Source organism: Lissotriton helveticus, chromosome 11 (assembly GCF_964261635.1).
Source record: "Lissotriton helveticus chromosome 11, aLisHel1.1, whole genome shotgun sequence".
Taxonomy (NCBI): domain Eukaryota; kingdom Metazoa; phylum Chordata; class Amphibia; order Caudata; family Salamandridae; genus Lissotriton; species Lissotriton helveticus.
This window is the reverse complement of record NC_136072.1, coordinates 43729391-43755563: the sequence shown is the minus strand read 5'-3', so window position 1 is coordinate 43755563 and position 26173 is coordinate 43729391. Positions and strand designations below refer to the sequence as shown.

Below are 26173 nucleotides of genomic sequence, written 5' to 3'. Positions count from 1 at the left end.
AAAACTTTATAAATAAAATAAATAAGGAGTGAATACACACAGACAGAATCCAAACCAATTAGGTAAGTAAAAAGGAATACTTATGTTTTATTTCAAGTATCGAGCAGGCCACAGTTAAGCCAGGGGCTTAACTGTGGCCAGAGATGTGCCAATTGGGGGATACAAAGGTGCAATTTTGGGAATGAACACAGGCCCTGGGTAACTGATTGACAGGGACCCAGGGCACATCAAGTCAAGTTGCATCACGTCAGGCAAAAAGTGGGGGTAACCATGCAAAAAGGGGCACTTTCCTACAGCATCTTCTATAGAGAGCCGCCTTGGAACCTCCAGCATGCACAACTGCTGACATTGCATGTTTTTGGCAGAGGTGAGCAGATCTAAGCAAGGCTCTCCTCAATGTTGGAAGAGACCTTGCCCCACTTACGGAAGGAGACTCCATTCGTGATTCGCTAGGCTTTGACGGCGGAGCTCCCTTGCCCTGGCGTTCAGGGAGCCTGCCAGGTATTGAACCACCTGGGAAATGTCCTGCTGTTCCATCCGTGTCCAGACACATATGACCTCTTGACAGAGGGTCCACCACCCCACGGCAGCCGGTTTGTTGCAATACCACATGGCGGTGGTATTTTCCATGAACACCTGCACTAGCCTTTCCTTGATGGAGGGTAGAAAGACTTCGTGCCAGTCTGATCTCTCAGAGCTTGAACAGGTTGATGTGGAGTCCAGATTCCATCGCAGAACAGAGTCCTCTGATCTCCACTTATCCCAGGTGGCCGCCACATCCCAGCAGAGAAGCAGCTGTCACTACTGTGAGATCTAGTTGGGTAAGAGAGAAGTGTCTGCCTCCGACCGAAGTGCGGTTCATTACATTAGCCACCATTGCAGGTCCTTTACAGTTCCCTCTGGGATCTGGACCATGTCACAGAATTTCCCCATATGATGCGCCCACTGCAACTTCAGGTCCCACTGCAGAGCCCGCATAGGACACCTGGCATTGCCAGGATGCAGGAAGCCCAGCAGCCTCAGTCACTGAAATCCAGGATAAAGGCTGAAACATTGGTAGCATAGCTTGAATATCCTGGACTCGCCGCTCAGGCGGATAAGCCCAAAACTGCAAAATATCCAGAACAGCTCAGATGGAAGGGAGCAACAGAGTCAGGTGTGACTTCAGCAGGTTGATAGTGAACCCTATCAAATGCAGGTGTTCCGCTGTAGTCTGGAGTGGGAGAAAATGCTTGTGGCCTACCGTAAACCAGAGGTAAAACCGATGGGCAGGTCCAACACTCACATTGAGTGTCCTGGGTACAGGGCAGACAAGACCTTAGCCAATATGAACATCTTGACTTTATCCTTTTTGATGAATTAATTGAGGGCTCGGAGTTCTAGGATAGGATAGGATGAAGGCCTCTACCAGAAAGTAGAGGGAAAAGCAACCAGAACCTACTTTTGGCACCGTACATGGCGCGGTGAAAGGCGCGACAGGGTTTAAAACCAGTCTTCCTAAAAAAATAATTACAAAACATTGTAAAAATCCAGTCAAAAACTGATAGAGGGGTAGCTCTTCTCTCGGATCAGTGTTGGCTAGCTCAAAGAAAAGAGGTCAGTGCAGCGAGGTGGCGCCCATATAGGTCACGAGGATGTCATTTCGTGTGGCTGACGCCATGTGGAGCCAAACACCAGCTCTCAGGAGTACTGCTCACAAAAAATCTCCTGGATCCAGTCGGACACCCCGGGAAATTCAAAAGTAAGGAATCTGCAGTTAGATGTCTCTATCAGATATAAACTTTTATAGAATTTTGAAGAGACTATCATATTTTATGTGATGTTTGTTGTATGAATTACATGGTAACTATTTTCAGGGCTCCGCTCGTGCACAGGCTCTAAGACCAAGCCAGACGCTTGGCTCAACTCCCCCTGGTAAATTGTTGGCTCTCCCTCCTATAGGTCTGGTATCTTATTTATATTCCTGCATTTTTCTGCAGATAGAAATGCAGTTAAAGCTGGCCCAGCACAGAGTTACGGAGGTGTCACCAGACTGCTCATCATCTACTGCCACAGTCAGAACACCCAACCCCCCATTATCTACTCCCCCAATAATTCTATATTTATTATGTTCCCGGGATACCAGCGTGTGGGAAAGTGAGAATCCTACGACGCAGACCCAGGGCGATTACTTTGTACTGTGAGAGGAACCAACCATTCAGAGACAAGGATCATTTTCACACATGAGAATCAGTGTGCCATAATGCATAAAAGTGTAGGCAAATCTTTGCAGAGTTAAGATAATTGAAGTGTACTATAAGGTATGACCTCCGGTCCCACTCAACACTAATGTAATAGTTGCTTGCTAGTAGAAAATACACAAAAATGTAAAAGGTAAAGTGGTTATTAAAAGTTGTAACTAGGATTTAGAGCAAAACAAATTATCAGCCAACACCACAAACCCCCAAATTAAATACTTAAAACATATCACAATTAAAAAAAAAAAAGACAAAACACAAAAACCTGTAAATTTTTATTTTAAAAAATCTCTTAAAACGGATTGAGATCCAACTTTTTTTCTTCAAAAAAATACCAAAAGTTACAATGTAAAGATTCCTCTTTTTAAATACAAACGTTCATCTTGCGATGCAGTGCATCAATTGTTTGGCATCAACCTCCATGAAAGAAACTACCAGAACGGACCACCTATTTCAAACGCAGTGTACAGAGCAGCCAATGCAACATTCCATCATCAAACTAAAATTCCTTAACACACAACACAACTACTGAGGCAGGCGATGATGGGTGTATTAAATGGATTCCTCGCTTATTTTGTATCAGTCAGTGCGCTAAAACACAGGTGACCTGTGAAACAAATGAAATACAAACTAAAAACCAGGACATCACATCTTTTCATCAACAGCTGTACATTGCTTTTCAGGGAAATAACATGTCTGCCAATTGTGCTCTACAAACAGAGCCATCCCGACCACAAAAAATCACCCCATTTAGACCTTTGCAGGGAATCACTTAAGCAACAGTCAAAATGCTTGACAACAGGGATGACCCTTTAGTAAGTGATAAAGAAATTAATATGTACAATTTATGTTAATTTTGAAGTGTTCCTAGGTGCATGCGAGAGTTATCTTTCACAAGGCATGATTCCAAAATATAGTATGGTTTTTCCACAATTTTATACCAACCTAAAGTGGTTTATGGTTGAAAAAGGCTTGTATTAAACAAAATGTAAATTTGTTTTACTAAAATCCAGCGCTTCGATTCAACGATCCAATATCTGGACACACCAGTTGTAAGGCTCTCCATTTAATTAAAACACTGGGACATTTTGGAGATTACACATTTGTATCGGCCTCAAACAATATTTTTTAACTTTGTCACAGAATTCACAGGGCCCGGAACGTGAAAGAAAAAAAAAAAACAAAAAAACTAAAAAAAAAAAATCGGGTAACTCGAAAAAATAAATCTCATCGGAAGGGATTCACTGCCGCTTACTTTCACAGATTTCGTATTGCCCAGTAATTTATAAAACCTGAAATGTCCCCTTTGTTCGAGTGTTGCGGTCCACATCTTAGGCAGTTAAAGTGTGACTCGGTAGGACGGCACGCACAGTGTGGATTACAAAGAAGTTCGAACAGTAACAGTGAAGCAAAGGTTAGGTAATCAGTTTACATAGGCATCAAGTAGTAATTGCTTCAGGCACTAGCAACTATCATCCACTAACTACCAGTTACCAAGCCAAAGAAAGCTCAAAATACCAGCCACTTTCAATGGCTAACTCTGCCTAACCAGTCTGAGGAAGCACAGAACAATATCATTACAAACTTGCACCATTTGTAACTGATACTGTTGCTTACACATAATCATAGTGTCTATCCTGAAGTGCACACTAGCTTTTACAGCACAAAGAGCGGAAGGAAGCCGGTCACCTTCCCACCCCTGAGGTGGTTTTCAAACCACTCCCCCCCCTACCAGAGACTAGGCATGCTGTTACAGAGATGTCAACCAATGCCATAAACATGCACAACTGCCAAAACCGACCACATACGTAGAAACCAGCAAACATGATGGCACTGCAGGTACACAGGCTGGCTTATTAACGATCAAAAGGCATTGCTCCGTGGCTATGTCTGACCTAACATTTCTGACCAATTACACACACGTTTGTGACTTGTTTTTATTTCACAGAACCGCATAGAGGTGGAAAATAAGGCTAGGTAAGGCAAATATAAATCCTCTCAACCATTCAGTCCACTAGAACTGGTTTATACTTTTACTGAGCAACAGAAGGACCTGCAGGGCACAGCACAGAAGTATTGGATTATAATCTGTTTTGTAAAGAAAAACATTAGAATTGAAGGACACATCTTTAACATGTAGAACATATCTCAAATCTTAGGAGATGGACTTGAGGCATGTTTTGTTGGCATCATTGGCACTACTGCAACCAGACTCCTGGTCTGAAACCCCCATCTTTGCGTATGTGAAATTCAAATAATCCACATCTTTCGTAGGAATGGAGAGAATTGCCCCTTCAAATCGGAAAAATAGATCGCTTCCTTGTCTTCATTCCATGCTGTTTCACGGTTCACACCTGCTGGGATATCAACAAGTGACTTCCTACCCACAAATTCAGGACTCCAAAAAGAAGAGGGGGGAAACATCACATTTTGCATTCCCTTTTTAATAAGGAAAGAGGATGGGCTTCAGCTATCCTGAAAATATAAAAATGAGGAATCTTTCTGGCAGATATAGCGGTTTCTCTGCATGACATTATGGTGCGGATTTAATAAAAATGTACTTTTCAGAACAAATTGCACTGATGCTACATGATTTATTTTTGCAGCGTCAACCCCCCCATTCCCTTTCAAGGTGGCCCTCAATATTTTCAACAATCCAAGAGTAAAAACAATTACAAAAAAAATGTTCCGTGTGCACTTTCACAGAAAACTGCTTGTGCGGAGCTCGTGTTTCCGTAAGTCCGCCGTATCCTCTGGTTGCGGCGCTCTGGTCAACAATTCAAAAAACAAAGATTGGCAAAGTCTGTATTATCCCAATCTTCTGGCATCCTCAGCTCCTTCAAGCCCCCCCAAAAAAGGCAAAAAATGATGCTATCCCACAGTGACAAATCTGGTTCCTTTGCTCGGACTCAAGGTAATTCTTTGCTCTTTCAGGATTCGGAACCGTTCGTTCAACGTTATTCCAGTCTGAAAAACAAAAATATTTATTTATTATAATACACAGAATTTCCATCAAGTAAGAAGAATATCTTAAAGGACTGGTCATTTCTCAAAACAATAAACAGCACTATATACAGTATAGAAAGCAGGCAAAGCTAAATCTATCCTAGCCAAGATGTTCAACTCCAAGGGTAAAGGCCGCAGAGGTAACCAGTATGGAACAGACTGTAGAACTCAGTCAAAGGTTAGCAAATAATCATGCACATGCATTACTCTTAATAGACATTCCGAGAGGAGCGGACACTACCAACGCCGCTGTATAAGCGGTACCTCAGAGCTATGCTGAACACATTAGTGCACATTCATGACCCAAGAAAATCTCCCTCAAATATCAAATATTCCAGATAGAGACATAGAAAATGAAATGTCATTCAATTCAGAACACACAGCAAATACAGAATTTTGTTAGCTGCAGCCAGGGTTCAAGATGCAGTTTGACAAAACAAGCAATGATAAGTGGAAATTGGCAAATGTGATTAAAGAAATATCCAGTGTGGCATTTAGGTGCTAGAAAGCCAAACGATGTGAGGCACCCTACAAGAAATGAACTGTGGTAAACACGCTAACAAGAAACAAAGTTAAAAACATAAATTGAAAGAGGGAGACGGAAAATGCAAGGCCTCGTTAAGAATTACAGAAGGCAGCCAGGTCACTAGTAAGAATATTTGTTTCACAACATTTCCTGTGCAAGTGTAGAGTTACAATTGTCCTTGGAAATAGAACAGCATAAGGATTTGTATAGTGCAGGTTGCACCAGAGAAGTGAGTGGTCGTTAATGACTGACCAGGTATTAAACAAGTATAGATATGGTTTGTCCATCATCATGAAACAAAACCAGTTACAGGCACAAGGACTGGGTAAAGAGTTACTAGGGGAAGAGGAAGCACAAACACTTTTAAACTGAATGGAGTTATCTTGCGTGCTCGAGGGGGACAGTCCGAACAAAAGAGCGTGAATATTCATAAAACACGATGTGGGGTTTTCATGGAGTATGGAAAAACCTTGTGCTCAGACAGGTCTTGCAGTTACACAGTCAAGCCCTGTGGTGGTCTGTCGTTCAGGGGCTGCGACCGATGTCCCGGTTGAACCAGCTGCACCAACAAGAGGATCCAGCAGCAACAAACCAAACTGTAGAAGAGAGATAGTTTGCACTTCCAAGGATACACCATCTGATGATGCATTGTGAGCTGGTTTGAGCTCAGAATGAGGTCCCGCCAGCCACTGAGGACAGCACACCTTCTGTGTTTTGCAAATGCTGTGGTCTTAAAACTGGTTGTAATCTTATTGTGTACTCAAATTACACAAAACTAAAAAGTACTCATGACAATCCATCAGACTAATCAACTACTACCCAAATGAAGAAAATTGCTCAAGTGCTTACAAAGCCAGGTATCACAGCATTTGCCCTGGTAAAATATCACAAAGGACACCCAAAATGAGTGAAATTAACTTTTGAGTCCCATTCACTCTTCTAACAATTCATCAAACGAGGTAAGCCACAGACATGAGCAAGGAATCAATAGTATATCGCTCATTTAATGCTCAAAAACGTCCAAAAAAGACTTCACAGTGGGCAAAGTATTGTCACTTGTGGGCTGATGCATTTCACTGGGACTTTGGCCCGTCTCAGCAAATACATGACATTTTGGGTTCAAACATTAACGGAACGTATTGCTTGGATATCTCATAATAAACAAACATGTCCTGATCTAATCAAGCAGAAATTTCTTCTTGTGATGTACCCCTGACTTATGAAACGGTCCTTCCCCCTCCCCTCCAACGTACCAAACCTGGAGGGTGGTGGGGCGTGGGGTGGCGTGGGAGGGGTTGTGTCTGAAATAGAAGGTGGGGGAAATCACTACTAGACCCAAGTCCCAAAAACAAAATCCAGAGTGCAAAACCTCAAGGACAGGAGCAGAACTTTCATGCCTGGATCCTACAGATAAGTAATTTAGAATGGGCGCAAGTGAAGCCATTCTCGGTCAGTGCCTCTGGTTCACTTTGACGTGCCTTCAGCAAAAAATGGGTCTTCACTGAGTTTTACAGCGTGTCACAGTGATGCCTCAAGTTTCAAAGATTACAACATAACTTAACTTCAACATAATGTGGCGTTTCTCCTTTTTTAGGGTGATGCTACCCCAGCACTGTTTCAGTGGGATTACCCAATTCTGGTATCACCATACCTTTGCGGCTGTAAAGGTACTTTCGGGCCTAGTTGGTCAGCTGTAAATTTAGCATTTTGTGACATATTCTGGGAGCTACGATGAGTGAATCTCCTGCTCCAAAAACATCTGAATTATTTGGGTGAGAGCATTCTAAGACATGTCTATATCAGGGGTGCCCAAAAGATGAAGGTGTTTGCAGTCTTCAATGTGCCCTCTAAATAGTCCAGCTATTATTATAGGCGGTTCATTGCAGCGACTGAGCAGAATTGGACTTTTATGGCCCTTGTCAGATTTCAACCCTGCAACGCTGGCCCTTAATACTGAGTTCTACTGCAACACATCCTGAAATTGACTTGGTCTTTCAAATCCTATTGTCCAATAATGTAAAGGTGGCATCAGTTGAGGTAAAGTGTTTCCCTGTGCTCCTCATACTGCCCTTGTCATATGGTCACGAAAACCAAGTAGGACTGTATCTGGACGGTATAACCTTCAGAATACGGGGTCTGAGTTCACAAATATCAGAATATGTTGGCTTGTTTCCTAGTTAGCTCACAGTGCACCAACTAGACCCCTCCAACCTTCTAGGGTACCAGGTGGTATCTGCAACCTCAGAACATGACCACAAATTTCCAGAGGAAGGGTGGAAATCGATCTAACCTTTAGTTGTTACTCGGGCATGCCCGAGAGACACAAGAATGATACAAATTGGCCTTTCAAACATTTATTGAAAATTATATTCTTGTATAAAACGTGTGGGCTGCAATTATCAGTAGTATGAAACAAAGCAATGTAGCCAGCATTACAAGAATGGTGAAAAAGGTAAACAGTTCAACCATTTTAACGTTACAGCATGAGTATGATTACATTAACAGTCCTGCTCTTATTTAATACTACCTACACTACAGAGACCATAGTGGGAGTACCCTCTGCCAGATCCGTGGGGACAACCAAACGAACAATAGTTACTTACCTGTAATCTGTGGTTCTCCAGTATTGGTGTCTTTCATAGATTCACATGCCTGAATCATTCCCCGTCGTCGGAGTGGGAGTCCCACGGTATATAAAAAAGCAATAATATGCTATAAATACATAGTAAATACCAATAAAAAACAAACCAGGAAGTAAAGTAGCCAAGCTACAGAAGAAAAAACTTCCACATTAGTGACTATCCCTGTCATTTTGTGTAGCCCAAACTGCAGCCAATCAGGCGACAGCACCCACCAGAAGGTTCCCCCCAGAGGCTCAGGCTGTCAGATTTTGTCGCACGGAGTGATAGTAAACCAAAGTATGCTAAGAGCCTCTGAAGGGGAGGTGGGCGGGTGCATGTGAATCTATGAAAGACACCAATACTGGAGAACCACAGATTACAGGTAAGTAACTATTGTTCTTCTCCAGTATTAGGGGTGTCTTTCATAGATTCACATGCCTGAATCAGAGTAGATAGCAGTAAATATCCTTGCTAGGCAGACGCCATAGTAACCCAGCTTGTCAAACTGTGCACATTATATGAATTATATATAAAATGCCTTAGCATAGCCTGGAGCATGATAAAATGCATCTAGTGAAGAATGTGCACTCTGAAAACGGTAGCAGAAGCGTCTGACTGCAGGAAAAAAGGAGGTGGGAACAGAGGCTCCCCTTAGCTGAAAAGATTACATAGAACTGCTGGACACATGGAAATATCGGTCCTACTGGCTGCAGCAAACAGTAGTGATTGGAGAAAGCAAGGCTGCTAACCTAGGTTGCCGCTCTGCCGAGGTGCTGGAGAAGAACTCCATCAAACAGAGCAGTTGAGGAAGACATTGGCCTGGTAGAGTGCGTTCTAGGGGCTGCTAGCAAAGCTGTTCAACTTGTGCATGGCAAATATCGATCGGAGCAAAAGATCAATAATGCAACTGTTCGCCCGGACCCTGTTGGGTTTTAACTAATCGTACCTTAGTAATAAATTGATCAGATCTGCGAAAACCGAACTATCCCTTGTAAACAGAACATTTGAAACCTTTTCTATATCAAGTGTATGGAAAAAACCACTTTGTTGATAGTGGTGGAGGCAAAGATGCAGTTGAATTTACCGGCTCGATCCGAAAGAAATTCCGGAGGCACGTTAAGTAGGAATTCCAGAGTAATTCGAACCACCATAGAGTTATAGAGAACTGTATGAAAAGGCTAAAGAATCGAAAGATCTGAACCTAACTGACTCTAATAGAGGACTGTTAAAGCCAAGAAAAAGAAAATGACACCTTTCTAAGTCATCGTAGATCATCACTGAGGAAAAGTTGAAAGGATATCACATGAACTGCCCTATTACCACACTGAGATGTCTCGATGGTAACGGACGAACTGGCGGAGAAAAAACAATCTGAAATTTTCTTGAAGGATTGAGTTATATTTTTTGAGGAATAAAAAGATGTGATCCCCACTTGTCGGCATCTGGAGCCGCTGCCAGGTAAGGCACTAGTAGAATTATGAGGCAATCCTGAACTTGACAGCTAAATGAGAACAAACTGGAAGATCCTTTCCATTAAGAGTAAAAGGATGAACTCTAGCCGAACAATATCAGATACCGCAAAAACATTTGCGTTGGAGATCTTGTCCCTGTTATGGCGAACACTCCCTTGCAAACCGCAGGGATGTTTAGATAGGCGAACCAAAGGTAATCAGGGGCTAGGCCACTGACCTAAAAAAATGGCTGTTCCGAGTGATAAATCTGGCCGCTCTGGAAGAAAATAGATCCGGAGGTGGACATGTCCGGATTGATTCGCACTCCGACTGGAAAAAGGAGAAACTCAGTAAACCAGTCTTGGCGAAGCCATGAGGGGTGAAGAGGGACACTCGACACCACTCCATTTTGTTCTTTCGGAGAACTCTGGGACCCAAAGGTATCGGTGGAAAATGGAATCAGATTGAGATCAGTTGGACGACAAACGCATTTCCCTGTAAATTCTTGTGGTGATGCCAACTTGAAAAGCACCAGTATGTGCTGTTCTTCTTGGTCGCGAAAAGACCAGATCTGGAAGCACCCTACTGCCGAAATTTGAATCCACATTCCGTAGAGGAAAAACTCAATTGAGAGTGGAAATTGTCGTCCTGCTGAGAGTGCCTGCCAGACTGTGTCTTGTACCAGGAACGTGGAATCGCCAGAAAGTTGTGTGCGTTCTATCGCTCATGCACATAGATCACCGGCTTCCTGAGGCAACAAAGCTGATCTAGCCCCTTGTGTTTAGTGACATAGAGTACACCAGTTGTATTGTCTATGCGCCACAATACAGTTGTCTCCTCGAAATTATTGCGTAACAAAATTGGAGGGCAAGGAAGATGGCTCTTCGCTCAGCAGGATGATGTACCAACCTCATATGAGGGCTCATTTCCCTAAGACCTTCAGCCCCTAAATAGTGCTCCCCAATTCCTGAGGGATGTGTCCATGGTGATTGTGCAATTTGATACCTTTTTGAGGGAAAAAACACACCTTGTGTATAAATTTCTGTCTTGGATTCACCCAAGAAAAAACCTCTCGCATCGAGGAGGGATTGTAATGAGATCTTCAAATGAATCAGAGACGTGAAACCAATGTTTATGCAGTTGCTGTAGCAGCGTTATCCTGTGCAGAAGGACACTCACAGGAAGCAGGTGGAGGTCATGGCCCGCTGAAATTTGGAGAATGTAATGAAATAGACTAATGTACTCAAAAGAAACAGCAAGAAAGAGCTGCAGGCTTCTCATTCGTAAGAGACAAACACCCTTGCTGAATTAGCACGGACTGTTCCTAGAAAATCCTGTGTCGTAACTAGGAATAATTGGGACTGGACATGGTATATCGATAAAAACCAGGCATTGAAACAGTGACTACAAAGTCTGGGTGTACTGGATTGCTTATTAAGAAGAGTGATCCTCTGTAAATAAACCTGTCTCAGAAATGATGAATGCGTATGTATTGCAGACACAGATAGGCTGCCAGAATCTACATAAGAATCACGTGGAGTGGACCGAGAGTCCTGACAAGATAGGCCTGTGATATAACTTAGAGTATAGATCAACCACGTTCCGTGCTGTGGAAGCATTGTTACCTAAACCTTGACACTCAGGAGGTCGAGTGCACATGTTAGGACCCTGGCAGTAACATTTGAAAAACTTTCTGGAGGTACAACCTTTGAAAAATGTTTGTGCAGAGATGACAAAAATCCGGCGCTACATATCTGACCAGCTAGTTGAAGAGGATCTGAGAGGAAAAAACCTAACTCCTTATTAGATTCAGAACCACTCCGACGGTCCCTGATGTATCCATAAGTCAATTTGTAAATGACTCGCGCAGATGAGTTGAATGCGGTCACTATGAAGGCGTAGCATACAGGAAATTGCCAAATTCTAGAGCATGCTCTTTTGACATCACAATTAGAATTTTCCATAGATAAATAGCAGTGGTGACCAAATGAAATCTTAGAGATATGCCACCCTTATCCCACTTGGAATGGAGTCATGATGGGCTTTAAAGTAAGTCGTAGTGTCCTGGAAAAATGACGTCCTGTATACGATTTAGAGTCGAATCATACAGTTGCATATCAGGTACTGGGTGGAACTTCTTGGATTAAATGCGAAAACTGTCCTCGGGCACCCCGAAAGAGTTGATCCCCGTACTGTGGAGAATCGAAGGCGCGGTATTGTCTGGTCAATATGATGGCCCAGAAGTAACAACTATAAAAAGGTACGGCCATTATCTCAGTATGGACTTGTGGGCGAGGAACTAAGGGTTCCTCCAACCTTAACTTCGCAACACAATACTGCAAAACTTGGAGATGTAATGTACACTGCACGGTGTTTTGTTGATGATTATCTTTTGTCCATCCTTTTTGTTAAAAAATTCTAGAAATGCCAGTGTAGGGGTATTCAAGGATACGCACATTCTGTGCCCCTATGCTAAAATTGATCCTGTCCAGAGAGCTAAAAGATTGCCCGAGAGTCACCAGCGTCGATCTTTTGGCTTAAGCAGAGCTCAAAATCACTGTCAATACAATATTGAAAGAGAAAGAAACCGTCCGCCTCTATCCTGGTGACAAGGGCTTGACGAAAGCGCGTCACCGTTCCTTACATGAGGAGGTTAAATCCGTCAACATCCGCCGGAGGATAGAAGAATAAAGAATCATGCAAGATCCCGTAACTTGCTGAAAGGAGGCTACGACTAATAAGTAGGGTAAAGTAACACTGTAATAAGCCCAACTGGACCAAGCGTCGACTAACCTGACCATGGACTGGGTCCAGCATCAGAGAGGTCAACAAGAAAACGTGACCCTCAGTGTCCGCATAGGAAAACTGTTGCAGACTTAAACTACTGTGGAGGTGACTGCTGACGCTGTCAGTCTACAAGTCCTCCGTAGACGTACTTCTTGTTGGCAACGAAAACTGATCCTTAACTTGGCCAACATTCCACAATAAAACTCACCATCACTGAGGATGATTGATGAATCAAGTAGTTTGTCAACTTTGAAAGTCGTCGACGAGCCTGCTAGTGATTAAGAGAACTGTCGTCAATGGGCCAACTGTGTACGGACCTAAAGCCTGCGTGGCCACTGCCGATGTGCCCACTGTTAATGGCCCCAACTGCACTGTTTATAGGCCCACTGTTGATAGCCTAGAGATGCCAGGTCCACTGCCAATGGCCAAGTGCCGATGGATCACATGTCATAAGGGCCACTGTCAGTGGCCCACTGCTATTGAGCCAACCGTCGCCCAAGCTTTCAGTTGACTGTCAGCTGAATAGGCTCACAAACGCCGACGAGACTCTTCACCGTCTATGACTGCTCTTCAGCGTCGACGAGGGACACACTGCTCCGTCGACGAGGCACCTCATCTCACCATCGACGAGGCACCCCTCCGTCGACGAGGCTCCTCACCGTCGACGAGGCACCCCTCCGTCGACGAGGCTCCTCACCGTCGACGAGGCACCCCTCCGTCGACGAGGCACCCCTCCGTCGACGAGGCACCCCTCCGTCGACGAGGCCCCTCACCGTCGACGGGGCTCCCCACCGTCGACGATTGCTCTTCAGCGTCGACCAGGGACACCCTGCATCGTCGACGATGTTCCCCACCGTCGACGAGGCATCTCACCGTCGACGAGGTCCTTCACCGTCGACGAGGTCCTTCACCGTCGACGAGGCACCCCTCCGTCGACGAGGCTCTCCACCGTCGACGATTGCTCTTCAGCGTCGACGAGGGACACCTCTCACCGTCGACGAGGCTCGCCGTCAACGCGGCTCGCCGTCGACGGAGCTCCCTCGTCGTCGACGAGGCTCGTCGTCGACGCAGCCCCCTCGTCGTGGACGAAAGGTTCCCGTCGACTATGCCACCATCACAGTCGACGTTGCTCGTCGTCGACGCGGCAAAACTCGTCGTCGAGGCTCAGCATTGACGAGGCAAAAGTGCATTTTGTGAAAAAGCTGTTGGTCAACGAAGCTCTTTGTCGGCTGCGCAGCATCCTGCGACTTACAACCAGTGCATTTGAGGGCTCTGTCAACAGGATCCTGTAGCCCTGTGACACCGTAGATCACCAGTGACGGCAGAGATTGCCGTCGTAGAATACCAAGAGCGTCTAGTCAACAAGCTGGCACCTCCTCAGAAGAAAAATGCACAGAACGAGTCTAAACGCCTGAGAGTAAATCTCGTGGGCGTAGATGTGGGAGGCAGACTCGTAGCAGGTCAAAGACCCTTACCTTAGAAGCAACCTCAGCTGGTGAAGTAAAGCCAAAAACATCACTGCACAGAAAGGCGCCATATAAACATTGAAAATCCTCCCACATCAGAAGGGGGGTAGCCAAATCACAAGAACATCCCCTTCTATCCTACCATGTCAGCAACAGCCAGACAAAATGATCCATGGAAACGGTCTCAGCTTTCCACCAGTGACACAGGGTCAACAAATAGACTTCGTGTGAGAAAATATCACAAAATTTAATATATATATATATAATATAAATGAAGAAACTGAGCAGAGCTCAGGGAGACTCCCTGCACACGACGTGCGGTAAAAAATCTGACAGCCTGAGCCTCTGGGGGGAACCTTCTGGTGGGTGCTGTCGCCTGATTGGCTGCAGTTTGGGCTACACAAAATGACAGGGATAGTCACTAATGTGGACGTTTTTTCTTCTGTAGCTTGGCTACTTTACTTCCTGGTTTGTTTTTTATTGGTATTTACTATGTATTTATAGCATATTATTGCTTTTTTATATACCGTGGGACTCCCACTCCGACGACGGGGAATGATTCAGGCATGTGAATCTATGAAAGACACCCCTAATACTGGAGAATCCTCATACCTGTGTACGAGGAATCAGGAAAATGATCGGATGTAGAGCAGGCTATCGTCCTTTGCAGGTTAGGGATTAGAGTCAGCAGGGCTGCATTTCAGTAAGTGTTCTCCTTCCAGGAAAATTGAGAGGTGGTTTTTAGAATAAAAGTACTGTTCCAATCGCACTGTGTCAGAGGTGCAGAGCTTATGTGATGGTTTGTCTCAAAGCAGTCTCCAGACAACCAAATGCAAGGGCATCACTTCGAGTGTTCCTTATCCATGGACAGAGTGTACAATCAACATGATAAAATGCTTACTAAGAAATACACTACCAGCAGAATAATTTCCAAGTACGTTACAGTGTAAGTGCAAGGCATGTAAAAGTCACAGTTTAGAAAAAGATTTCAAGTATAAACGTGTAACTAAAATGGAGACTTGTGCTTGGGTCCTGTTAAATTACAACATCCTGTAGCTGGTAGTCACACTTTCCAGGGCTTTTGTCGTTCTTAATCTCCCGTCTCAAGTGCAGTTTCCTCCTTTTGCATTCCTGATCAGTGCCTCAAAAAACAGAAATCCTGTCAAGTCCCCTTTTACTTTTTTAGTTTTCTGGTTAATATCTTTCAAGGCTATGACGGCTCCCTTATTGTCGGTTTACAAAGCCTGTGGAACGGATTTAAGCAGTAAAAGGTAGTAACAACTTCCTGGGCTTAAAGACTAGTATGCACCGCTCACTCTGTTACACCTTCCCCAGTTCTTGTGTGCTACAATCCTCAGCCATTCAGAAGCACACCGAACACCGTTACACCTTCCCCAGTTCTTGTGTGCTACAATCCTCAGCCATTCAGAAGCACACCGAACACAGACCCTGTTAGCCGCCTCCTCCACTCAGGAGAGTCACAATGTCTGCTGCATCCTGTATTTTGTTTTCTGCTATGGCTAATCAGCACCCTCAACAGCTGCCTAGGTCTCAAGATATTAATGAACAAATTGGCAGATGCCATCTTGAACACCGTCTTCAAAGCAGAGGGCACCCATAAAGTTTTCTTTGGTGCGCATTTCCAATCAATGCCATAGGGTAACTCCCATATTAAAATCTCAATGCTTCTGTACATACTAACGTAGGAATCATTTCTCTTCATTGTCTGTTGTCCAACACATCTAGTGAATTTCTTGCATTATTAAGTTGAGCATTGTACACAAGTCTATATATGAAGGTAAATCGAATATGAAGAGGAATCAGTACTCCGGTAATGGCTGGACTTCAGATCAACAATTTGTCAAACATTTATGTAGGGGGTAGCATCTCATGTCATGTCCATGGAATTGTTCCTAACAAAGCCCTCAGATTGTATTAGGTTTCCCAGGACCGCTCCTAGTCCTGTAAATGGATTCCTCGAGGTGTAACAACCCATGCCCTCTATCCACTTCTCTGTCAAAGGTGTGGGAGAGTGGGATACTTCACCTCCTTCCTGTGATGTGCAAGGTCTTTTGGCCAAAAGGTGACTGCTCTCCACCAGTGTGCAAGAACCCCAAGAGCACCCCACCACTCCAGAAGCCCCAGATGTACGATTTGAGTTAAGTTCCTGGGGCCATTGCAGAACCACCAGTCTGCATTGAATAAATTGCCAACAGTTGATTATCATCAGCCAATCCCGTTAGAGGGAACCAAATGCTTTGTGGCATCTCAAGCAAGTCTGAGATTGACTCCTATCCCTTTCCCCCAGTTTTTCAGGTGTGAAGTAGAATCATTACAGGTAATCAAACTGTATGAGCAGTGCGCGTGGGGATGTCAACAGCTAAGTGCTATCCATGCCTTCCTCCAGTGGGGTTTACCCAGGGTGCCCAGGCTCTGTTCCCAGCACTTCTGGAGTAGCTCTGGTGGGCTGGTGTGTTTATCACCACGGTGCAATACAAATGGAAAACGCTTACATTGGGTAAACTCATTCAGATTAGGAAATAAGTACATACACCGCTCTTCTGCTGCTGTTTGGGAACAGGTTTTATTGTTTACTACTCAAGCAGTAAATGACTCCTTGAATGTCCTGGGCCAGAAAACAGGGATAATCCCCTTTAATGGAATCTTTGGTGCTAAACTGGAACATTTTTACCCATTCAGCACAATTGTTTGCACTCACTTGTCCTTGGGGAGAGGGAGCGGGGAAGGGGTGATATGATCTACTCCCACCAAGGTGCTAAACCATGGGTTCAGGACTAGATAGTCACTGCTTTGTCAGTGCCTTTCTGTGGCTGTGTAGCAGCTCCATTTCCACAAGTTGATTTTTGCCACTAAAAGAACTGCTGCAGTTGTTTATTTTGCTCCTGCAACTAGTGCTTTCAGAAAGGTAGTGTGCATGTTTTTCCCTTTGGAAAAGACTTTAAATTGGAGTCTAGGAAATTCCTTTCTTCTTTCAAGACTCACTGACTTCAAGGTCTCTGCAACAGATTTCATTTTGGATTCTCCTAGTCAGGAAGAGGTCCAACCATAGACAATCCAATGAACGGAAGATCCAACATCTTTTAATGAGTTTATGGTGTTGAGGAGGTATGTCCGTCATTAAGAATACCTGAAAGTGACATGGCACATATAAGCAATCGCTATATCAGCCCTATCCTGAGCCTCTACAAACTAGCCATCCGAGGTGATCATCCCTTCATTCATTTCCAGGAAGTTTTCAGTGTCCTCTCCTGGAAGTAACTCCAAACTCTGTACAAAGAATCCCAACATAGCAGTATATAGTGTAAAATATACAATGCACAGTATTAAATGGCCATAGGTGTGTAACATAGTATCTTTAGTAGCCCATCCACCACATCTGAAAGCACCCAAGCTTCAGCCATATATGTGAAAGCTTACGTTCTCCTACTCCTCAGAGGACTCAATAGCTCAGATTTCTACCGCATGTCGTTAGTAAGGTAGTCCCCTGGCAGAGCTCTGCTCGGACCCTTCAGTGAACCTGAAATGGTTACTGTTTTGGTCTACCCTTGATTTGAACCAGCTTTATCTTCAACAATGAAGTACTGTGAGTTGGTTTTAGGGAAGATTACTATATTTCCAGAACCAGGCAGATCATTTGAGCTGGCAGCCAACTGTCACCATGGCTCACTGAAAAATGCATTCTATTTAAACCTTGTTCAGCTTGTGGAAGCAAAAAAGCTGTATCCCATTCTCATTTTCAGTCGGTTTAAAGAGATAGAAAACAAAACAAAGTTGCTTTCTTGCTTCAGCTAACATTACAAAACTGCCTGCTACTAACTATTTTTGGATCAGAACCTGAATACCTGAAATCTCTGTACGGCCAATGAGGAGGAAGCTGGCTGAGCAGGGATTGGCAAAGGTGTCTATCACTAGTTCCAAGAGGCCCAAAACCAAGGGACCATAGGTTATGCCTGAAAGGTCATCTGAATATTTCGGATAATGATGGATGTAGCCACTTCGGGGTTCTTGTTTGAATTTTAAACTCCCGTACAGCTCTGGTAGACAGCTCATAAAAGGATATCAGATCTTCAACCAGAGACACAAAAGGATCACACAAAACTGCAGAAGAGTCGTCTGAATGAAGGATTTGAGAGTCTCTGCCTTCGAGGGCTGAGGGGATTCAGAAAGGTCAAGCATCTGTGAGGAGACCCTTCGTCTAATTTGGGCTCCAGTTCCCTCCTAAGAACCACAGGGGAACAGCATGGAGAAGGACTAGAGAGAAAATGTTTCTGCCTATATGTTCACTTTCACCAGGTGCAACAACGAGGATAAGCAGAAACAGAAGGCTAATAAAATGGTGTCAAGTTCTTAGGAGCCAGAGCCCGCCGCAGAGAGCAGAGATACTCCGCTAATGGTATAACATCTAAAAGGGTTGGAGACAATGGCATAAGGTGCCTCAACGCCTTCGAAGTGTGAGACTTTAAAGGCAACCCAGCTTTTGCAATGATTAAGATATTTTGGAAAACAAGAACGGCTAAGCTCAGAGAAAACGAACGGTCTGAAGGCATGAAAAGGAAAAGCTGCTAACTAGGTCAAGCAGAACCAAGACATGAGTTACTATAGGCAGAATTGGCAGCATCATTTTCAGAAGATGTAATGTCATCTGTGCTATATTCTGGCCAGAACCAAAGTGTGTGGTTACAATGGCGAGCACAGATTTGCACCTTTAGGTTTAAATTTACAGCCTTCTCAAACACGCACGAATGAAAGTGTCAAATTAGGTCTCAAGTAGGACAATTTGTTTCTGTCCAGGATGTTATTTCCAGTTGAGGCAAGACAACTGCTATATGGTGGCCAGATAAGCAGATACAGCAACTATGCCATATTACCCTTGGTAAGCATGTAGGGGATCCCGGAACATGGGTGGAAAAGAGTGGGAACAAACTTACCTGACAAAGAACTGAAGCCCTAAACCCTGCTCAAGCCATTTTGCCAGAAATACTCGAAATCTGGCAGTGACAGAGGTACACGTAATGACTCTAAAATTCCCCAATATCCATGAATTATCATTTTTCTAGTGATGACACCATGCACATAACAAATAGCCCCACAAAATGCTTACTGACCCAATCAGAGCGAATCATTTGAGTTGGTATGGTAGGCTTCCTGGAGCTGCTGTACCCAGGTCTTTTGCTGTCACAGTCACATGAAGCCCACTATTGCTTTTAAAAAAAGCAAATGTAAAAAACATAATGGAAGTATAAATTATTTACCTGTTTGCCTATGCTGTTTATGTCAAACTGTAATGCTACTCCTTTGGGAGCTTTCTGTTGCGATGGGTCCTTTATTAAAAACGGAGGCAGAATAGGACGGTTTAATCGCGGTGCTGAGTTACTGTAAAAGGGTAAACATACATATTAAACAAAGAAGAAATCTTTTTTCTTGAAACATTTTAAGTTCATTGGAAACAATATCATAATTGTCACATTTATATAGCACAATGAAATATTAAGCAATACAATTATTAAGATAATAAAAGCCAATTGTATCCTGCTCAGGACCAACACAACCATTTAAGAGAGAAGCTACCTTTCACTTCAGTATCTAAGCACAATGAAATATTAAACAATACAATTATTAAGATAATAAAAGCCAATTGTATCCTGCTCAGGACCAACACAACCATTTAAGAGAGAAGCTACCTTTCACTTCAGTATCTAAAAAGGCTGCCTTCTTCAATGCAATAGTCTTAAACGGGAGCAATAAGACAGATTACCTGAATATTACATTCATACCATGAGCCAGCTAATTTGATAATTCCTCAACCTTATTCTCAAAACGTTCACCAAGAAGCTACGCAGTGCAAACCTTCTCAGTGATGGGACTAAGGAAAGAATTCCCAGTGACTTTGTTGCTTGAAAATTAGCTACGACCTCCGTCTTTTTTTGTATTTGCAGTTTTATATAGAAAAAAACTCAGCCCAAAGGTATCAGAGCACTTTACATGAGCACCAGTTGCATTACAGACGGACACATACATTTTTAGGGTCGTATAGTTTAAGTGATTTGCCCGGAATCACAGCATGTTTGAGTCTCCTGCCAGACTTGAACCTGGTTCCCCAGCTTCAAAGATGGCTGCTCTAGCCGTTTAGCCATATACTCTTCCCCTCATGCTTTGACAATCACATACAAGTGATGACACGAAGTGATGAAATGTTTCCACAAATCTATGTTTAGACCAGAGGTGCACTGGTGAGTCCAAACTGGAGCACAGTGAATCGGAAACCGCAGATAATGCCTGTGGGTTTGCAGACAGGAATAGGGAAATGTGTCATCCAGGTCCAATTCTAACATCCGGTATCCAGGATGGACAAAACCTGGGCCAGTGTGAGCACCTTGAATTTGTCCTTTCGCAGAAAGGCATTGAGAGGGCAAAGATCTAAAATAAGACGAAGGCCTCCATCTTCCTTTGGCACAAAGAAGTTGCAAGAGCAACACAAAGTTCCTACTTCCAAGGTCTGAAACCTCTCTATGGCTCCGCTGGCATTCCACTGTCAGCCACACGGATTACGATGGCAGGTAAGGAGTTTCATAAAGCAATGGGAAGGCGTAGCTCCGCTTCACAAGTTGGAGGACCCAGGCGCCCTAAGCATTTTGCCATTGTTTGAGGAAATGCCAGATCATGCCACCTACACGGTTGGTGTGTGTCAAAAAGGGAACACTGACACCTTGAATGCCGTGTCTGGGTGCCGTGGCCTTGCCACAAAATGACTAAGAAGTTTGTTGTGCCGGCGGCATGATTTGGTATTCACGGTAGTGGAACTGCATACGATATCAACGTAAGGGGCAAAACTGCTGAGGAAACGGTCTGGTAGGCGCAGATATCCCCATGGAACACGCTGACACACAAATCTCCTTAAAATGCTCCAGGGCAGAGTCCGCTCTTTTACCAAAAAAATGAGCCCTCAAATGGAAGGTCCATTGAAAAGGCCTGGACATCCCCGGAGAAGCCTGTAGAGTTCATCGAGGGCATGGCGCCAAACCACCACACTTGTACCCACTGACAGACCAAAGCAGTGAGTTGAATCAAGGCACTAAACATTGAATCTGGGCTAAGGAAGCCCAGATAGTCAGATCTTTCTGGCAGTTCCAGAGGACCTAACTGTGTGCATGACTGTAATAGCCCAGGAGGCAGGTAGGATTTATTGAGATTACCACTGGCTGATCAAAAGATCTGCTTGCTAAAAGTTTCCATGCCTTTAAATTTACAGTCAGGAAGAGTTGTGGAAAGGCGCACTGTTTTCACTCTGCTAGAGGATGCCTGAACCACCAGACAAGCTACATGCCTGTTGACCGGGGACCCAGAGAATGGCTCAGCTCAAGTGTCCAGAGGATGTCCTTTAAGGCCTCACAGAATGGCAAACGAGGGTTAGTAGGTGTCTGGCTAGGATGACAAACCTCCATTAGTACTTTAGTTTTGATCTGGATTGTAGGGAGTTGCAGGTCTAGGACCTGCAGCAGCCCGCCCCTCACCATAGCCGAGGGACTATCCTTTGTGGCATGACATGGGGGCGAGACAAGACCAGTGCCTGGGATGTATCCACACTACTTGTATTCTGTAATTCCGAATACCATTTGTCCTAATTGTATTGTGGGCCGAATCAGTCCCCCCTCATCGCAGTAGCTACTGTCTGAATCTGATCCAAAGAGCTGATGTAAAGTGTGAGCTCTGCCATGTCACAGGAAACGTAACCAAGTCATAAGGATTGGTTGTAGGTTGCGAACCAGTGGGATCGGTGCGTGGCCTCGGCGGGAGCAGAGATAAAGCTGGCTCTCAGTCAGAGACCACTGGACCTAATGGCACCTCGTCCAGCACTGTAAACACCACCAACAATGTAAATGGAACTGACATAGGGAGTGGTACCAGAACCGAAGTCCGCATCGAAGCCAGTGCGGAACGCAAAAAAGTTCAAGAGGCACCGGCGGAGAACCCTCTAGCGGTACCTTGACTGGAGGCCGCAGAGAATCCTTTGGGCCAGAAGGTGCAACAAATGGAGCCATAACCATGACAAATATGGCCAGCTAAGCCTCCCTAAAGTGCTCTCTCATTGCTGCAACACTGCTAATGGATCTGGGAATTTGGGTTGCATCCCGCTCAAACTCTGAATCAGCTCTGTAGGAGTTTGGGAGCGATACACGCTGATGCCCCTATGCACTCTCGTGAGATCAAGAGTGGCGGGAAGGGGCAGATTGCCTCTTCGATTACTTGTACTTCTTTCAGGACTTTTTTTGAAGGCAGGAGTACTATTTTTGAGATTCCAGATCTAATTGGACATCTTGGGGAATATTCACAAGGTGTGGAATCTTTGGATATAAGTGTCCATCAGAAAGATAAATAATCAAATCAGCACACTACGGCTTAAATTTGTGCACTTTGATAAAATCAAAGAAAAACAGGCCATATGAGACAGGGTACAAATAGTTTTCCACTAAGTGATCAAATACATCTAATTGCACGCATATTCATATCAGATGAAAATTAGATGTATTTAATGAATGCATTCTTATAGCCATAATTTTTAAATCACAATTTACTTGTTTTTAGCAATATATGAGCTAAACTAAATCTATTGCTTGTGCTTAGGGACTTACATATTGCAGATGGTACTTCTGTTTACAATATGTAATTATATGAAGATCTTTTCCACTGCCTCATGTACATACGAGTCGTGTGGATAGAAACGGTCCATGAGAGATGCACATTGCATATTTAACAGGTAACATGTTAGTAGATACAAACTAGTCAATAAAGCGCACAAACTTATTATAACGCATTTGAGAAAACACTGGATTAGTGTCCAGAGGGTTAATAACAGTCGTATTATCGGTACTATTGGTTAGAATTTCGGTGAAATACCTAATTTTACAATCTTTGCATAGTTTCACCAAGTACTATACAAACAAGAAGTTGCACAACTTATGAGAACTCCATTTCCCAGTACCATCTGTAGTTCTGTCACACACATAATGAATAACATGACCATTTACGAAACTAAAATTTAGAACCATGACTCCTTATTGCCTTCGGGGCATATGAGTAGTCCTGAGGGAACACACGTAAAAATAGCTCGCTGATTAGAACTAATCAGTTGCAGCTGCATATCTAACAGTATTTAAGACGCGGCATTTCCGGCAGTCAATATGAATGTCAGCAGCCCTACATGCCAAGAACAGATGCATACTGGTAAGTAGCATATTCCGTTAGAGGCATGTGATGTCAGATATGAATGTCACCAGCCCTACATGCCAAGAACAGATGCATACTGGTAAGTAGCATATTCCGTTCGAGGCATGTGGGCTTCTGAATTCATATCTGTGAATAGAAGGTATAGCAGTATCTCCCATAGCGGTGGTTGCCCGTGCCAGCTGCAGCAGTCTGAAAAAGAGTATTGAGAACAGCCTGTCCTACAGCAGCATGCTGTTTGGAATGTACATCTACACAATAGTGTTTGGTAAATGTATGTATGGTTGACCATGTGGCTGCTCAATACATTTCGTGTAAAGGAATATTTCCTAGGAAAGCCATGGATGCCCCTAGTTCACGTGTAGAAGGCGCCCTAGGGGGAACTGTTAAGGTGCGTTTTGCTTTTAAATAACATATCTGAATGCACTTAATGATCCATCTGGCTATACCCGATTTTGAAATAGGGTTACCTTTGTGTTGCGGTGAGAAAGCAACAAACAACTGTTTTGTTTTTCGAAATGCCTTAGTTCTATCTATATAGTATAGCAGAGCTCTCTTGACATCGAACGTATGCAAGACCCTTTCTGCTACTGTTTGTGGATTTTGAAAGAACACTGGCAGTTCTATCGTCTGATTTATATGAAAATGGGATACCACTTTTGGCATGAATTTAGGGTTTGTTTTGAGAACTACTCTATTTGCATGTACCTGAATGTATGGTTCTTGAATAGTTAGGGCTTGCAGCTCACTAACTCCTCTAAGTGAAGTAATGGCAATAAGGAAAGCCAACTTCCAAGTAAGAAACTGTATTTCGCATGAGTGTAGTGGCTCAAAAGGTGGTCCCATAAGTCTGGTTAAAACAATGTTTAGATTCCAGACTGGTGAAGGTGGGTGCGTTGGAGGAATTACTCGTTTAAGTCCTTCCATAAATGCTTTAATTGCTGGCACTCTAAACAGTGGAAGGTGTTGCCTGTTTTGGAGATAAGCTGCTAGCGCAGCTAAATGTATCCTGATGGATGAGTAGGCTAAATTGCAATGTTGTAGGTGCAAGAGATAGCAAATGATGTTTTGTGTAGAAGCATCTAATGGGTTTATGTCGATGTTTCTGCAGTAAATGACGAAATGTTTCCACTTTGCTGCATAACATGCCCTTGTAGTGGGTTTTCTTGCCTCTTTGATAATATTCATGCAGTCTGGAGGCAAGTTTAGGTATCCAAACTCTAGGATTTCAGGAGCCAGATCGCCAGGTTCATCTGTTGTGGATCTGGGTGTTGGATTTCTCCATGGCTCTGAGTTAGAAGACTGGATGTGAGTCGCAGTGTTTGATGAGGCACCACTGACAGTTCTAGGAACGTTGTGTACCATGGTTGCCTTGCCCATGTGGGAGCAACTAGGATTAGCGTCAGCAAATGTTGTCACATTTTGCGTGCCACTAGCGGTATTAGTGGAGCTAGGGGAAAAGCGTACGCAAATCTGCCTGACCAGTTGATCCATATCGCATTGCCCTGCGACTGCGGATGTGGGAACCTGGCGGCAAAGTATTGGAATTTTGCGTTTTCGCTTGTGGCAAATCGATCTATCTCCGGTTGTCCCCACTTCCGGAAGAATGGTTGGAGCACACTGGGGTGAATCTCCCATTCGTGCATCTGTTGACTGTGCCTGCTGAGCAGGTCGGCTATTTGATTGTCTTTGCCTGGGAGGTGTTCGCCATGAGGAACATGTTCCTTTGAATGGCCCATTTCCACACACTTTGAGCTAGATGCGATAGCTGTGGGGAATGTGTTCCTCCCGGTTTTTGAATGTAATACATAGCTGTCATGTTGTCCGTCCGGAACAACACAGTCTTGTTGCATAAGTGTTTTTTGAACGCCTTTAGTGCTAGAAAGATCGCCATCAGCTCTAGTAGATTGATGTGCATCTTCTTTTGTTGTATTGTCCATAGACCCTGGACTGTGTAATGCAGGACATGGACTCCCCATCCTAGCAGGGATGCGTCCGCCGTCATTACGATTTGTGGTTTAGGCTCCTGGAACAGTCGTCCTTCGCAAAGGTTTTGTGGATTCCACCAATGCAGAGAGCTGTATGCCCGACTGGTCACCAACACTAGGTCTTTTAGTTGTACCTGAGCCTGGTTCCACTGCCGTGCTAGGCACTCCTGTAGCGGACTCACGTGTAGTCTGGCATGAGGGACTATGAATATGCAGGAGGCCATCATGCCTATTAGTTGCATAAACACTCGAGCTGGCAATGAGTGTTGTGGTTTGAACCTTTGGATTAACGTTTGCATTCCGTTGATCCGCGCTGCGTTTGGATATGCCTTTGCTGCTAGTGTATCTATTGTCGCTCCCAGGTACTGTTGGACGTGGGAGGGTTGCAGGTGTGACTATGGGTAGTTTAGAGAGAAGCCTAGACTGTGCAGGAGATGATTGGTCTTTGACATGTGGCTGGCACATTGATGGGCCGATGGCGCGTGTATTAGCCAATCGTCCAGATATGGTACACATGAATGTGTTGTCTCCTGAGATGTGCCGCCACTGTTGCTAGGCATTTGGTGAACACCCGTGGAGCTGTTACACCGAATGGTAAGACTTTGAATTGGTAGTGTTGTCCTTGAATAGTAAACCTCAGATACTTTCTGTGATCAGGGTGTATTGGTATATGAAAGTATGAGTCTTTGAGGTCTAGAGTTGCTAGGAAGCCTCCCTGGCGCAGCAGTGGTAATACTTGTTGCAGAGTGAGCATGTGAAAATGCTCTGATAAAATGTACAGGTTGAGGGGCCTGAGGTCCAATATTGGTCTGAGAGAACCGTCCTTTTTTGGAATGAGGAAGTATAGC

General features: G+C 44.1%; 1 protein-coding gene across 2 annotated transcripts in view; it reads right to left on the bottom strand.

Annotated features, from left to right (window-relative positions):
- Window positions 1-2499: 2499 nt before the first annotated feature.
- Window positions 2500-26173, bottom strand: part of FYTTD1 (forty-two-three domain containing 1) — a 131851-nt gene continuing 108177 nt past the window's right edge. For both annotated transcript variants that reach the window (XM_078666136.1, XM_078666137.1), the window contains 2 exons: window positions 19368-19488; window positions 2500-5204 (listed from right to left, as the gene is read on the bottom strand). In XM_078666136.1, the coding sequence (XP_078522262.1) occupies window positions 5109-5204; window positions 19368-19488 (217 nt within the window). In that variant the 3' untranslated portion in view covers window positions 2500-5108. The remainder of the gene's footprint in view (window positions 5205-19367; window positions 19489-26173) is intronic.